The sequence below is a fragment of the Drosophila albomicans genome, chromosome X (genome assembly GCF_009650485.2).
Source record: "Drosophila albomicans strain 15112-1751.03 chromosome X, ASM965048v2, whole genome shotgun sequence".
NCBI classification, from domain to species: Eukaryota; Metazoa; Arthropoda; class Insecta; order Diptera; family Drosophilidae; genus Drosophila; species Drosophila albomicans.
Window position 1 is genome coordinate 16,704,896 of NC_047627.2, and position 16,042 is coordinate 16,720,937.

The 16,042-nt window shown below is 42.6% G+C and overlaps 3 protein-coding genes across 4 annotated transcripts in view; 1 reads left to right on the forward strand and 2 right to left on the reverse strand.

The window, feature by feature from the left end:
- Window positions 1–27: 27 nt before the first annotated feature.
- On the reverse strand, window positions 28–1,611 carry LOC117577843 (pyridoxine/pyridoxamine 5'-phosphate oxidase). The gene is made up of 3 exons (XM_034262787.2): window positions 1,512–1,611; window positions 340–880; window positions 28–274 (listed from the first exon to the last, which is right to left on the reverse strand). Exons 2-3 carry the CDS (start codon window positions 864–866, stop codon window positions 148–150), a joined length of 654 nt encoding a protein of 217 aa, XP_034118678.1. The 5' UTR covers window positions 867–880; window positions 1,512–1,611; the 3' UTR covers window positions 28–147.
- On the forward strand, window positions 1,234–3,306 carry LOC117577841 (uncharacterized). Its single transcript, XM_034262784.2, has 5 exons — window positions 1,234–1,583; window positions 1,930–2,279; window positions 2,353–2,697; window positions 2,760–2,911; window positions 2,998–3,306. Exons 1-5 carry the CDS (start codon window positions 1,380–1,382, stop codon window positions 3,090–3,092), a joined length of 1,146 nt encoding a protein of 381 aa, XP_034118675.1. The 5' UTR covers window positions 1,234–1,379; the 3' UTR covers window positions 3,093–3,306.
- Window positions 3,307–8,937: 5,631 nt separating this feature from the next.
- Window positions 8,938–16,042, reverse strand: part of LOC117577839 (acetylcholine receptor subunit alpha-like) — a 115,140-nt gene continuing 108,035 nt past the window's right edge. For both annotated transcript variants that reach the window (XM_052008516.1, XM_034262780.2), the window contains 5 exons: window positions 15,561–15,697; window positions 14,084–14,230; window positions 13,905–13,997; window positions 12,711–13,827; window positions 8,938–10,336 (listed from right to left, as the gene is read on the reverse strand). In XM_052008516.1, the coding sequence (XP_051864476.1) occupies window positions 10,136–10,336; window positions 12,711–13,827; window positions 13,905–13,997; window positions 14,084–14,230; window positions 15,561–15,697 (1,695 nt within the window). In that variant the 3' untranslated portion in view covers window positions 8,938–10,135. The remainder of the gene's footprint in view (window positions 10,337–12,710; window positions 13,828–13,904; window positions 13,998–14,083; window positions 14,231–15,560; window positions 15,698–16,042) is intronic.

Below are 16,042 nucleotides of genomic sequence, written 5' to 3' on the forward strand. Positions count from 1 at the left end.
CAAAGAAGAGGAAGCAACCGTAGCTAGTTTTACATTTTAGCTATAATTTTGTTTATTGTGTATTTGTAGAGAGCGATTGTTTTGTTTTTCACATAATAGTTGAATAAAAATTAAAAAAAAAAAACAAAGTTGTTTTGTGGCAAAAATTCAGGTGGAAACATGTGTAGCGAGCCACTCTCCATTTGGCTGGCGACGATATTGCACACGATCCGGAATTTGGCCGCTGCCCACCTTGAGGAAGTCCCAACGTTGGGCGCGGAACTTGAAGGCCGTGCTGTGTAGAAATGATAAGATTTTAATTAAAAATATCTACTATATAATATCTAGTGTATAACTGACTAGGTAGCGGGACGCTTTAGGGGTTGCCCTGAGGCCAAATGATCAGCGAGAAACTGATCGTGCTTCGCCACCAACTCTTGATACTCCACCGGCTGGCCGCAGGGGAAGACATAGTCGCGTATTTTCGATGACAGCAACTCCTTCTCCCACCACGCATCCAATTGGGAGTCGGGCAACTCTTCGGCAGTGGCACCAATCAAACGCACCTGCCACAGTGCCGGATTTGGGCCCTGCGATGGCAACACAACTTGGGGCATAAAGAAAGCAATGGAGCATTTGGTATTCGCCTGAAGGTTCTTAAAGTTGCGTGTAAAGCGCTGGGTCACATAGATGATGCAGTCATCGTCGCTGAGGCCGCGATACAACACATTGCGGTTGAGCACACCGAATTCCTCATCCACGGTGGCCAAATTCATTAGTGTCAGTCCATCTATTGACTGCTTGCTGAATGCATCAATTAGTTGTTTGAACAGCGTAACCGGCTCAGGGGGGAATGTCTCAATATGTGCTACTGCTGATTGTGACATTTTTTAAAACTTAACTGAAAAAATTGTAGAGTTTGAATTGAGCGCGTGTTGTCAGCAAGTTGGCAGGCCGAAAAAATATCGATAGCTTCTGTGCTTCTTGTATGGTATTTTATATGGCTTGGATATTTTTGTAGAGCGGAATACCAAAAGGGCCGTTAAAACGCTGTTAATTTGTTTTTTAATTTAAATTTAAAATTAATTTTTAAATAGAAGCACACAAACATCTGAACTTTAAGTTTTCAAAATGTTGACACCATTCACAATTATAACTAGTACTTTCAGTATGTTTTCAGCGTAAAATAATACATGCGGCAAATGGCATGTATGGTCACACTGTCACGCTGCCAGGTATGTAAATAAGGCTGCAACAACAACAAACCGTGCGAACTGTTTATAAATAAATCAATCCCATATTGTTGTAGTTTGACAACGAAAAATTCGTGTTGCATGGCACACGTTTGAGCGAACGTTTTGGCTTGTGGCAGGTAGGCAGCGCAGGATCATCCCCAAAACATGTCCATACTGGATATGAAGGCCGGTCCGCCGGATTATTGGTCAGAAGTATGCAATTTCTTTTTGCCGCTCAAATATCTGATCACCAACGATCGATTCGATGCGCTGGTGCAGAACATTGATTTGCATTACCTGATCAATGCGGTCTTCTGGATATTTGTGGCGTTATCCTGTGGCTTCTATGGCTTTCAACGTGTCTTCCAGGTGAGTAGACGCAGCAGGAGGAGGTGGTGGCAAGTGGCAAGTGGCAAGTGCAACGTTCGTTTACAGTTTGTCGCTGTTGCCCAATGAATTTGGGCATTTATAAATAGTCGCCAGCCAGTCAAGATGTGCACAAAACCGCTTGCGAGGCGCCGCTGCGGCAGCCGCAACAACAATAAAGCGATAAGACGGGCGACCAACCGACTGCCTATCATAACAATTAAGATTATTAAACACAAATATTGTATACTATGTATAATAATTTACATGCGGAAACATTTACGATTCTCTTTCTCCTTCTAACGCTCTCTCTCCCTATCCCTCTCTCTCCTTCTCTTTCTCTTTGCAGTTCTTTCTCAAATCATCAGCGAACATCAAGTATTTCAAGCGCAAACAATTCGCTCGCCTTATATGGAACATTGCCTTTTATTCAGCCTGCTGTCTCTTTCTGCACTTCTACAACGAATTCATGATTCTGCCACAAATAATGAAGACCCAGGGACGCTATTCGCTCTTCCATAGCTCTGATAATTTGATCTTTTATCGCTCGCATCAATATGAGAAATTTCAATTCTATTCGATCTTCATGATCACGTTTTATTTGCATGGAGCTATGCTTGATTTTAAGGAGGCTGATTTTGTGGAGGCCGCCTCTAAGGGACTGTATCTGCTCGCTCTCATCGCCATCGACGTGTACAGGCATGTTGAGACATGTTCAGACATATAAACTTAAAACGTTGTAAACTAATGTCTTGTTTCTCTACCTATACAGATATGAAAACTATTTCGTTGGACTGAATCTTACGTTGGGTCTCTATAGCATCTTGGCCGATTTTTTGTCATTGATAGCTTTGCAGAATTCGAAACGCAATCGCTTGATCTATCAGATATTCATGGGCATAAGGTTGGCTGCCTGGGTGCTGGTGTTCATCAATCGCTTACCATTCAATTACTTTATACCCACGCTCTTTGCCAAGAACTTTAAGTTGCCGCTGAACGTGGCCATTTGGCTGTGGTATGGTTTGTCTATTTGGAACTCGCCAGTGTTGCAGTACTTCTATCATCAGATCTATCATACCACGCCCTCGGATTGCTCGGGCGAGGGCTCGGCAGCCAAGTAAGTGGAAGTGAAGTTTTCAATTTAACCGCCCGCAAAACTAATCAATTTACCTATTCCAGATGCATATTGCTGAAGGATACGAGCGAGTACCGGCATTACAAGACACTGAGACGCGCCTACATCGAGGTGAAGTTGGCCCACGAGAAGGCTACGTCGAATCCGCTGCCAGCCAGCGAATCTGCCTCGGCCAAAACGTATCAGGCCATCAAGTGTAAGTGCAGCAAGCAAACCATTGTGCATTGTTTATTAAACGCTCTTCAATTGTTTATTAAACGCTCTTCATTCATTTCTTTTCAGGCGTTATGATGCTGAAGCGTAAATTGAAGCGCATTCGCGAGGGACGCGGCGCCGAGCCGGAGGATGATAATGAGGAGCTCGCTGGCGATTGTTAGAGCGAGACATCGACTTTTTCTCTCTTCGCTTATAAAAGACAAAGCCCTAGGCTAGGCGCTCCTTTGCGCTGCTTTTCCCAAACTACCTCCCATAAGTCTTGAAAACAAACATCACACCCAATTTAATCTCACACTTTTTCTCTCGCAAACAATATCTCATTAGGCTGCTCTCTCTCTCTCACGTTGATATATGTATATATGTATTTGAATACTATATATCTCGCCCAGTTTGTTAGCAATTAATTATTTATGTACTTATGAGAAAAAACATAATGGCCTTAGCTCAACAGCTCGTTGTTGTTGTTGATGGTGTTTTTTTTTTCTGTGTTTTTCTTCGCTGTGACTTAATGACATAATTGAAATAAAGCGCATAGTAAAATTTGAAATTAATAAAGAAAAATATATACGATTATAGAATAAAAATAAAACACGTCGTTTTTTTTTTTGTATTATTTTATTTTATTTTTTTGTTTTTAATATTCTTGCTTTATTGATATTTTGAAAAGAATTTCTATTTGAATTTTTTTCTTGGTTTTTCTTTTTCTTTTGTGTTTTCGTTCACTTTTCCTTTAATTGTTATAAATAATTAGTTGTTGTTGTTGTTGTGTTTGTTGCTTTTGACTTATCAATGTTTTTTTTTGTCTTTGTTTTTTCTTTTGTTTACTTTTTGTATTCTTGTAGTTCGGTTTCTGCGGTTTCCTGTTATCTATCGTGTTTTTTTATATTTATAATTTATTTTATCTTTATAAGTTTCTTTTTTGTTTTTGGTTTTGTTTATTTCTCGTGTTAAACCTCATTTTGCATTAAAAATTCTCACTAATTGCTAAATTTTCATTTTGTTATTGTTGTTTTTTTTTTTTTTTTTTTTTGGCATTGTTGACTTTGTTTTTTTTTTTGTTTTTTGGTTTGGTTTGCAATTTGTTTAATTTTAGACGTTTTTGTGATGCCAATTTTTAGAAAATTCTCAAACAGCTTTACGAACAAATTTACGTTATTCATTTACGTTTTTCGGTGCCACAAAAATACTCATGTGTGTGTGTGAGAGTGAGTGTAAAGGGCGGGTTTAGGAGGTATTCGGGGATAGTTTCAAGGTTGTTGGGAAAAGGTTGGGTTAGGATTTGTTGCATTCTTTGTATGCGTTGTTTTTTTTTTTCTTTGATGGGGGGTCAAGGTATTTGCCTAGAGAACTCGTTTTTTCTTGCATTTAGTTCCAATGCCCATTAAAATTTTTCATCATTTGTTTTTGTGAGCAAAAAAAAAAATACATACATATATGTTTTTTTTTTTTTTTTTTGGGATTTTTACAATTAGCTTTTTTCTTTCTTTTGTAAATCGTATAATTTTTAGTTAGTTGTTCTTTGTTCTTTTGGGTTTTTTGTTTGTTTTTTTTTTTTGTAAGAATATTTAATTTTTTTCGTTTTTTGTTTAGTTTTCTTTTTGTTAATTTTGTTATGCCATTTCATTGCTTAAAAATTAATTCAATTCGTGTTTGGTTTTTGCTTTTCTTAAATTTCAGTGTGTTTGTTTTTTTAGTTGTTCATAAATTTTTTGTTTCTTTCACGTACTTTTTAAACAATTTTCTCTAAGTTTTTTTTGTTAACAATTTGCTGTGTATACCGCTTACCATTTTTCATTAATGTTAAATTTAATTTTACTAGTAAATTTATGTTTAAAATTAATGTTAGTTGTTTCGCCTCGTTCTTGCTCTTCCACTTCGTCCCTCATCAATTATTTATTTATATATTTGGTTTCTTGGTTTTTTGCTTAAAGTTTGCATTTTTAAAGGTACGTTCTAAAAAAAAAATGTTTTTCCTTTTTGTTTTGTTTTATATTATCATATAATGTTTTAATGTATATTTAGTTGTTTATTTCCCCGCCACTTTATATATGCATTTACCTTTGATAATGCATCGAACATTGTTTTTGTTGCGACTGTACCTTGAAAATGTTGCTTTCTTCCTTGCTTTCTTATTTTCTTCTTCTTCTTCGTCATACACTTTAATAATAAATATATGTATGTGTATTTGTTGTTGTAAGTATTACGTTATTTATTCCCCGTGTTTGCTTTGTTAAAAGATATTTCAACATTTACATTACACTCTGCCCTCCGTCATTTTGGTTTCATTTTCATGTGGTTTAATGACTAATGATATATGATATATGAGTTGAGTCTATGAGTGATAAATGTGTAAGAAGTATTCGATGAAGATTCTCTCTAAAAAACGAGTAAAAAGCAGAGGACTCTATTACATAGTACATACAATATATTTTAATAGGTATTTTTTGTTTGTTTTCATTTTAAAGGCAGTCACATCGATAGGGTTCAATTAGTTGCTACATGTATACCATAAACTTTTGATTTATACTTGTATGTTATTCAATTTGAGTTCAACTAATTATCTAATTTATAACAAACACTTCATTTTGTAATACTCTCGCGAGGTGCATAACAGAATTTATCACAAATTATTGTTTTTATTTTCATATATAATATGTAGTTAACAAATAACTCAATGTGAAACCAAATTTGCTGTTGTTCCTTGTCAGCATAGCAGTGAGCTTTCTGTCGGCTGCTCAGCGATCAGCGGATGAAGTTTATTTTGAAATGAAAATGGCCGCCACAAGCGCTTACAAAAGCTGGCTGCTTTGCGGTTGCTTTGCTATCAGCAGCAAAACCGCTAATGAGAATGTATATTTAATTTTGCGAAATTTGTATGACAAGATAATTAAATATTGCCGTAAATAGATACATACATAGTATAAAGAGAATCAATTAATTTTTTGGTCTTCATCTGGAAATCAATTAACAAACGCAAATGAAAACGAAAACGAGAACGAGAACTCAAATATTCAGTACTCAAATACATTCGTGGCAAAAACACTCACTTGGCCATCATTCGCACTTGTCGGGAACGCAAATGAAATCAATGCGAATCAAACGGACAAACAGCCAAAAATCAACAAACAAACAAACGAAAACATTTCAAATGAAATTAAATTCAAATTAGCCAAAAATGTCGCACACAAAGGACGAACACGAGGAGGCTGCTGACTGCTGACCAGCAAATAGGAGTAGGGAATGGGCGAATGAGGGAATGAGGGCGTGGCATGATAATGAGTCCACTGAAAATGAGCAGCACGCGTTCCCCAAGCCCAAGCCCAAAAGCAAAAGCGTTCCCCAGCACAAGCGTCAACAACAATGAAAATTCGAATATAATGAATGAAATTATGTTGAAAACATATTTTTTGTGTCCCCTAAGATGCGAAAGAGGGAGACAGAGAGAGAAAGAGAGAGGGGAGACAAAACAAAAGAACAAAAATGTCGAAAAACTGTTTGCTTCCGCTTTGGCGGCTAACAAAGTTGGTCCTTTGTCCATTTTTCGGGGCTGTTTTCCTATTAGCAAGCAATAAATTTGTCGCTCCTATTGAGCGGCAGTCTGTGCAACAGCAACAGCGACATCTAGGTGGAATACTATGTTAGAGATAGGCCCATTTAACGAGTCGCGCGAGCAGCGGGGCACGTCAAAAATGTTGGCAGTAACTTTATGATTGCTTTTGTATTGCCCAGCACACACACACACAAACACATACTCATACAGAGCGCGTCTCAGGGCAATAGATAAATGCTGTAGCATACTTTTAGGCGCTGCGCGGCAAAAGTTATGTGTAACAAACTCGCTGATACGCATCGCGACCAACAGAGCCTAGCTTCAAACAGCGAAATGCATGAAACAAAGAGAGAGCAGCAACAACAACAACTACGGCAGAGGACAGGGGTCAGGGGGGGGGGAGGCGTGGCACCAAGGAGCTGTGGCAGACAGTCAAGGCGATAGCCAGGCTAATGTGCTTTTTGTGTGGCCACAGTTGGTATTATTGTTACGCTGCCTTCCTCTCACACTCTCACACTCTCCAGCTTTTTGCTGGTTGTTTTCGTTGTTGCCGCAACAATTATGATTTGCGGTCGGTTTCAATGTCCATGCCAGCTTCCTCTCCTCCTTCCTTCCTACCCTGTTGAAAGAGAAGGAAAGAGCAAAGAGAGAGAGAAAAAAACAAAAACTATAAAACGCCTTGTGAGTTTGCTCGCTTGGCCCGTCATTAAAAGCGCTTTAAAAACTTTCGACATGGTCACTTTTTATACTCTACTATAGTGTTTTTCCATCTCTTTTACTTCTTGCATCCGCCCAACACATATAAATAGCAAAAAGAAAAACAAAAAATCATAATAATTTGTTATTGGTTAATGGCTTTTCATTTTGTGTGTGTGTGCACTATTTTTATTTTTATTTTTTTTTGCTCACTCGCTTTTCATCATTTAATTAAAGTGGTGCGCCCGCCGCTTTTAAAAGCTGCTGCTGTTGCTGTTGCAGAGGAATGCTTAAGGAGCAAAAGAGATGCCAACAATTACGGCGAATTGCTGACGATTGACACTGGACCAAAATGAAGTGGATGCAATGGATGCAAGTAGAGGACAAGACAGCAGCAAATAACACGAAACAACATTATTTTCCAGTTGATTGTGCGCTGAATTGCACTTTAGCAGCAATCTCAAAATAATTGTCTGTCATTTAGCGCATTTTAGTTATTGCTCTGTAAGAATTTTAAAAGTTTACGACCCAACATGAAGAACAAGATACTAGATCCCCACAGCACGCTGACTGCTACGCAACTTTTGCAGCAAGCAAAATATGTATGATGTGTGTGTGTGTGTGGCTCTGATCGCATAATTGGCATTAACAGCAGTCGTCGCTTGCACTACACTGCTGCCTGTTGGCAGCACTCGGCTGCACTTAACAGTGCGCTGTTAGCATTTGAAAAATTTCCCTCCTTGTGCACTGCTAAAATTTCCCTTTTAATGTTAAGCATAAGCATGGTGTGCGCTTTGGTTTCGGGATTTTGTGGTTGTTGTTTTTATTGCCATTTATGTTTTGTTTGTGCTTTAAAACGTTTTTCAAGCGCTTTGCAATTTGGAAAACATTTTCGGTCGCCTAATCAACATTATTTTGATTTTTATTGCCACAGTGAAATGCAGATAAACGGAATAATGTGCTGCGAGTGAACAAAATTCAAATAAAAACAAAATCAAAGCGGGGCAAAATGCAAAAACACACACACACACACACACACATACAAACAGGAGATGAACAGCGAGAGACAAGAAAACTTTTTGGCGCTTGGACAGTAGTACTATGAATTTTGTTGTTGTCAAAAATTGGCATTGTTGCTGTAGTTGTTATTGTTGTTGTCGTTGCGACTGTTGGCACGTGACCGCTTGGCCAGGTAGCCGGTGTAAATTGTGCGCATAAATTGCAGTACAATTGCAAATTTGCATAAATTATGAGAGTCGCAAGTGCATTAAAAAGGCGAACGCACCACATACATAGCACAGCAAAAAAATATGGAGTTATCTCGGCGTGCCGAACATTAAGCACCTCTCCCCTCTGACCCACATAACAAACAAAAAAAAAAAAACGAACGAACGATTTGCGTGAGCAGTAGAAAGCTGAATGCTGTGTGAATGCACATAAAACGTAGGCAACAAACGAGTGCAGAGAATTAAACAAATTATAATAGCGTGGGGGGTTTGAAAAATGTATGGGATTGTGGAGGAGGGGTAGTTACCGTTGTTGATCTGTGCCCATGTGCTGTACTGTGCTGTGCTGTGCGATTTGTCAGTTATATGCCGGTATGCTGGCCAATTAGGCGGGCTGCACGCGCGCGCAGCTGACACACTAAAATTGAATTTGAATTCCAAATGGTGATTATTTACTCTTCACGCACACATACTAATATGCACATGTATTTATATATGTATGTATGTGTGTGTGTGTGTGTGAGTGCACATGCAGAAGCACTCGAAACACGCACACTTGGGCATAATAACTAAAGCTTTGTGCTAACTAATTGCCGCAAGGCGAATGTGCGAGGAGGAGCATCGCATACTGCTGTGCTGTGCTGTGTGTTTATTTGCACTAATTTGCATGCATCATTTGCAGCTCGAAAGCTTACGCTTAGTCACCCAGTCACCCACTACACTTCACAGTCCGTCGCTCTCTCGCTTCATCCTTCTGCTCCACGCTGCCTTGCTGACTTACTCACTCACGCACTTGCGAAACGGCAAATGCAATGGAGGACAAAAAAAAAAAAAAAAAAAAAAAAAACTGCGAAACGCAACGAAATTAGAATACTAATTATAATGTTGTCTCGGGCTTTGGTGCTTAACTAATTAACTTATTATTGCAGTAGCTTTTACAGCAAATTAAGCTTATCGCTTATCGTGCTTTCGATTGCAAATCAGTGCTGCTTTTATATGTATAATCGATTGTCGATAAACCGAGCATCGATCAGGCAATTAATTTGAAACAGTTTGGCAGCCGATAAGTTAAACAAATTTGCCTATCTATCTACTAAGTGCTAGGTGTATTTGTTGATGAACAATTAAATCGAATGAATTGTATTCATATTGAATGCGTGTATGTGTGAAGTTGGGGTACGATTGTAGTAGAACACTTGTGGAACAGAGCTTATTTTATGTAGGTATGTTATTATGGGCAAATCGTTATAACATCTTAAGAGGCTTTTTGTGCTTGTCTTTCAATTGTTGTTGCTATCATTGTTAAACATTAGTGTACAATTTCGTTATAGTTAGTTAATCGTAGCTAAGGTTCGTCATCATCATCATCATCATCATCATCATATTCATTTCGTTATCATGTTTTCGATTCATTTCATTTCTTACATGGTTCTAAGTTTATAACAAATACATGTATCGGTTTCTTGTTAAAGTTATAGTTACTTGCTTTTTGTTGTTGTTCTTCTTCTACTTCTTCGACTTTTCCATCATCTGCTTCTTATTCCTCCACTTCGTCGTGTTGTTACTGTCACAAAAAAAAAAAAAAAAAATAGTAATGCGAATTTCTTCTCTTCCTTCTTTTACTTCCTCAGACTGTCCAAGTATGCGCGTGTCTGTGTGAGTGAGTGTGTGCGTGTATCTCTGTATCTCTGTATGTGTGTAAGTGTGTGTGCTGATGTCGTCCTTATGGGATTTACAACACGGGCCTCGCCACATTCGGCTTGGCCGTCGTGGAGGCAATCTCCGACAGCTTGATGTCAATGGGTACGCGAGTATCGTAGAGCGTGGGCGCCTGCAGGATAATCCCGGCGGTGCCCACCACCACAGCTATTGTGAATATCCAGAGGAAGAGACGATCCAGCACCATGGCAACGTATTTCCAGTCCTCTTTGACCTGTTGGCAATGAAGAACAGAAATACACACACACATTGCACACGCAATGATGAGGCATAAATCAACGAAACGAAACGAAACGACAACAAAAATACTCGTAAAATCAATATGAATGATTCACATACTCCTCCGCTACTACTCGTATGTTGAAGTGTGCCTGCGAATCATTCAAATATACAAATTTGTCGTAGACATCAAGTAAGCCGATAATACGCCACATGAGTCACTTACCAACATTCAAAGTAATTAAAAGAACGAAGCAATTTATTTGAAATATTTGCAGTGGCAACTCATGTGGCATGCCCCATACCCCATCCTCAATCCTCCTGACGATTGGAGTTTTAGGCACAGCACAAACTCCATTTAATTTCGTGCAGCCTTTTAACTTGAACCATTTAAGTAAAGCACGTTAAATGTGCAGCCAGTTAGGATATTTGTATTGCCAATAAATCAATTGCACTACTCCCAAAATAGTTGATGCGACGCACTAAGTAACTGAATTTGCCAGGAATTACTCGAAATTGAATGTGCGGCTTAAAACGGCATAGTTGATTGCAATCTGACACGAATCATTCGCATTCGCATTCGCATTCACATTTGCTATATGATCGATCTAATAGTGCGAGTATAAAGCAATTTCCAAGTTGTTTTGTCTATTTATCAGCGGGTCTCTGTGACACGCTGTCAGTACTTATTTCTATTCAGTTGGCAGTTCCTCCTCTACCCCCCCCCTCCTCTTCCCTCTTCCCTCTGCTTTCACGCAATCGTGCTCCCTTCGCTCTCGTCGTGCCTTTTCACGCTTTTGTGCCCAATGTAAATGCCAGGACATTGGCAGTGCCAACTGTTCCATTATGTGCACTGTCTCGATGTTTTCCCACATATCTCAGCAGTTGTGTCATGTTCCCCATCTCACTCTACTTCTCTCTATCTGGCTCTCTTTGTCGCGTGTGCTGTCGGTGTATGTTCGTGTGTCCGTGTCCGTGTTCATGTCTGTCTTTGTGTCCGTGGCCTAAGCCCAGCATGACATTCCAATAATGATTGAATGTGTGCGTAATTTTAATAAAATACTTTTATTGGCATTTGTGCCGCCACAAGACATTCATTATGCTGCCAAGAAACTACTGATACTACCACTACTACAACTACTACCACTGCTGCTGCTGATGTGAATGCGAGTGCAAGGACTCCAAGGACTTTTCGTGTCCGAGCGTGTTCATAAGCCGCATGAAAAGTCATTAAAACTTTTTGATGCTGCTGCCGTCCGCTGAGAGTGGAGACACAACACATGCGTAAGAGGCAAGCAGACAGTGATGCGGACAGGACACGCAGGACACGCAGGACATACTGGACACACACACACTAACACACACATTGCATGATGAAAGGTCAATAAAAGGGCAAGGCTAGGCTTCATCATCATTAGCGCCGCATCAAACTTCATTATGAGCATTAACTGACGACGCGCGCTCATTGTGCCTCATTTGTCCTGACATTGTCCCGCCTAGGTGTAGTGCCTGTTTTATTCCCCGTCCACTCGTCCACCCGCACCCGCACCCGCACACACATACACATACACACACACCCTTGGCTGTATATCGATTATTGACGTTCGAGCAAATCCGAGCTAAGGCCTCTCTAATTTATTGCGCCCGCCAGCGTTTGGCCTATTAACATTGCACGCCCAATTCCGCAACATAGTCCTGCGACCTCGCTGTCGACGGATTGCAGCTATTTAGAGTTCCACAGTTCCCCGAATACCGCAGTACTCCGCAGTATTCCTGTTGTCCCGCGGCTCTGCAGTCCTGTATGTCCTTTGTCGCGATGTGTTGTTGTCCTGTTCTCATGTATTTCTGTTGACCCGTTGTAGCATAGTCCTGCAGTACTATGGGTCCTGTGGTCCTGTACTCCCGCGGAGTTGTGTATTCCTCTAGGCATCGCAATCCCATGTTCGCTCGCTATGGTTTTTGGGCTTGTTGTGCTCCTCCCCCCTGTGATCCCTCTCAGCCCCGCGAACAGTGTCTCCGCCCACCGTTGACTGCTGACAGTCACGGGTTGCGACTTAGGCTAAGCCGCGCCAAATACTAAGCGGCTTTCGGCTTTTGCCAGGCGACCTCACTTGGCCTCATTTGCCGTCTGTCTCCGTCGCAGTCTAGCTATTCTTCGCCCCTGATCCTGTTTCTGTTCACCCCTGAAGCGTTCTATCTACGTCCTGCTCCTGACGCTTCTCTGTTCTATACTCGAGTCTATACCCGACCCAACTCTTATCTCTTTCCTGTTCTATTCCTAACCGTCCTACTATTGTCCCTGCCCTGTTCTAACCACTTGCTATTCTTTCATGTCCCTGTTTTTTGCCTCTTCGTGCTCCTGTACTTACCCGTGTGCTCTCCTCCTCCTTGCGCGTCTGATCCGCAATATAGTTGACACCATCCATGGCCTTGTGGAGCTCTGGGCAGGTGTGCCAGCGTTGTCGCACATTGCTGCCCCGTCCCCCCGTACAACAGTGGGGTCCGCCCTCGCGCTGGCAGGCAGGCAATATATCACAGGCTGGCGGTGGCGGTGGCGTCGGTGTTGCACCACCCGCTGCCGCCGCTGATGCTGCCGCTGCTGCTGCGGCTGCAGCTGCCGCCGCTGAGGTGCTGGCACCAGCTGCTGAGGCGGCGGCAGCAGCAGCAGCGGCTGCAGCGGCCGCGGCGGCTGATGTGGTGGGTCGATGTTGATGCAGCAGCTCTGAGGATTGGCAGGCGGCGCCAGCGCCCATGCCCTGATGGATTTGTATGGTGCCGCTGCAGCAGGAATCAGCGAGCGTTGAGGCGGTGGCCACCGAATTCACCGTCGTTGTGGACTTTATCACATTGGGATTGTGGATGCCGCCCAAACCCAAATCGCAGGTGGTTGTCGAGGCGTGCGCTTGATGCGCATGCAGCGGCAATGGCGAGAAATTTGCCGAGCAACTCGATTGCTGACGATACAGATGATAGCTGCCAGCCCCTGCCTGGCTGCCTTGACTGCTAATGCCCCCCTGATGCTGTGCCAGCGTCGATGTGGAGCTGCTTTTGCCAGCCGCACCACCAGCTGCACCTGTCGACGAGCCGCAGCATGCGCCCGCATTGTAGTGATGATGAGCGGTGGTGGCGCCGTTCTGGCTCTGGCCCGTCTGGCTTGACGTCGAGGTCATCTGGCGGAACTTGGTCGGCGTCAGCGGATGATCGAGTAGCGAGCCGCCCGTCTGCTGATACTGATTGTGATACTGGGCATCAATCAGCGAGGATGTGGTCGAGGTTTGCTGGTTAACCGTCGATATAGTCGGCGGATACAGTGAGCTCAAATGCCCGGTGATTGTTGAGGCACCACCACCACCACCGCCACCAACACCGCCCCCAACACCACCGCCACCCATTGCGCCCAGCTCATCCATGAGACTGAGCGTCTGCACGCGATGCTGCAGATGCGGCGATGTGCTACGCGATGTCGTTTTAGGGCTGTGATGCATGCTGCAAAATCGGAAAAAAACGGAAAGCAAATTCCCTTGAAGATCTTAGGCAAGTGGCTGGACTTGTGTTGAACTTACCGGGACAGAGCCACAGGCGGTGGCAACGGTGGTATTTGATCCCTCAGCTCGAGTCCATTGCACGTGCGCACCATAAGACGACGCGAGGATTTGCTGGAGAACGAGGAGGAAACAAGAAAATGGCATTAGGATTAGATTAGCGTAAGGAACATTCAGAATGAATGTGGGCGAAAACATACATCATTTCGCTGATCGGATAGAGCGGTCGACGCATCACCAGAAAACGTGGCAGCTGATTGATGAACACCGTGCGCACCCAAGGCGCCATTGTGTGCGTTTGTGGCGAACGGAAATGAATGTTCAGCACCAGCACTGTCACACAGATGCTGCGGGGCAAAAAAATATAAATAGACAAAGAGAGTTAGCGAGGGTGGGATGCAAAGAGAGAGACAGAGAGAGAGATAAAGAGTGAGAGTGAGTGAGAGGGAGTCGTGTAAGTCTTTTAGTCGGCTAATTAACTTGTGACGCCCACGTCTGTCTAATTAGCTGCTGCCCTCGACAAGTCAGGCTCGGACTGCGAGAGCGAAGAGTGAGAGCTGCCCATTGCCTTAATTACATCATTTGTGGTCCAAGTGCGAGGTCCTGTTGCGCCCGGTCTAGTGGCAGTGTCAGTGCAGCCCACGCCAAACTCATCTCCAGCTCCAGCTCCAGCTTCATTCGCTGTGCCATGCCCCGTTCATTGTGCCGCACTCGACCTGGGAGGAGGGAGGGATCCTTCCCTGGCCGCTAGACTTTTGTTTACCAACAATTAGGCGGGCATTTGTGTGGCAAGTGGGCGTGGCAAATGGCTGTAAATTGCCCCGGCCATTTTTGAAGTTTGACTTGCGGCCGACGACGACGTCGACGACTACGACGAGGACGAGGACAACGCAAGGCAAGGCAAGGCTAGGGAAGGCGAAGCAAAACGAGGCGCTGTGGAGGCGAACAGAGTCGAGTGGAGGCGTGGCATATGGGCAGTTGGCCAAATGAGCGTTAGATATGAACGAGGACGAAAAAACAATGGCAAATATGAACAGCACACACACGGCAGCAACTAGGCTGACTGCTACCCTGTACTTCTATTCAGACAAATGTGCGATTCTAGTTTATCAATACCACATTGTTATACTGTGGTATCTGAGGGTTCAAAAAAAAAAACTAGTGAAACTCCTCAGTACGTTAAATACATTGTTGTATGTATTGAATAAATGAAAAGAGTTGCAGGGTATAAAACGTAAAAAACGAATATGAAAAAAAATTCGTAACGGGCGCAATTTCATTTTTTGCATCCGTTTCCGACTCGACAGTCGTCTCATAAACAAGAGGTAGACCAGCCAGAGGAGAGGGAGAGAAAGACACTGAGGAAGGGAGGTGTACCAGAGGGAGCTGTTATCAGTTTGGCATGCAAATCGAACGAGTGCGTGCTCGAGCCTTGGCACAATCTCAATCGCAATCACAATCGTTGTCCTAGTCGCGGTGGCAGTCGGAGTCGCAATCGCAGTCGCAGTCGCAGTCGCAGTCGCAAAGCGTATTCACAATCATATTCACATTCACATTCACATTCAACATTCAGTATTCAACATTCAACATTTCGCATTCTACATTCAACATTCCACATACAGCGCATTCAACATTCAGCATAGCATTCAGTTGTAGTCGGCATTTATATTCACTCACCTGAACGTATCCAGTATCATTGTGAAAAGCACAAATTTGCCGAGCAGCGGCACCACCAGCGATGTGGGCGGAATGATTTCCGCCAGCAGCAGGAAGAACACAGTGAGCGACAGCAGAATGGATATGCTTAATGAGACCTGTGTGCGAGAGAGAAAGACAGAGCGTGGATAGAGATAGATATATACATATACATATATAGTAGAGATGGAGAAGTCAGTGCGATGTTTTAGTCAAGTTCATTTGCAGCTTCAACGGCAAACTGGCAACTGGCAACTGGCAAACGACAACGACAACGGCAACGGAACGTGGCAAGGGATTTGGGAAATTGAGTTTCAGGTGAGCGGAAAAATGAAGGCACCACCATAAAGAAGCGACAATTGTGAATCGCTCAAAATGAAACCTCGGGTACCCTAGATAAGGTTAATGCATGTACTACAACTAAGAGTACGTGTAAATAATATTACTCAGGTTTTTTTTGCACG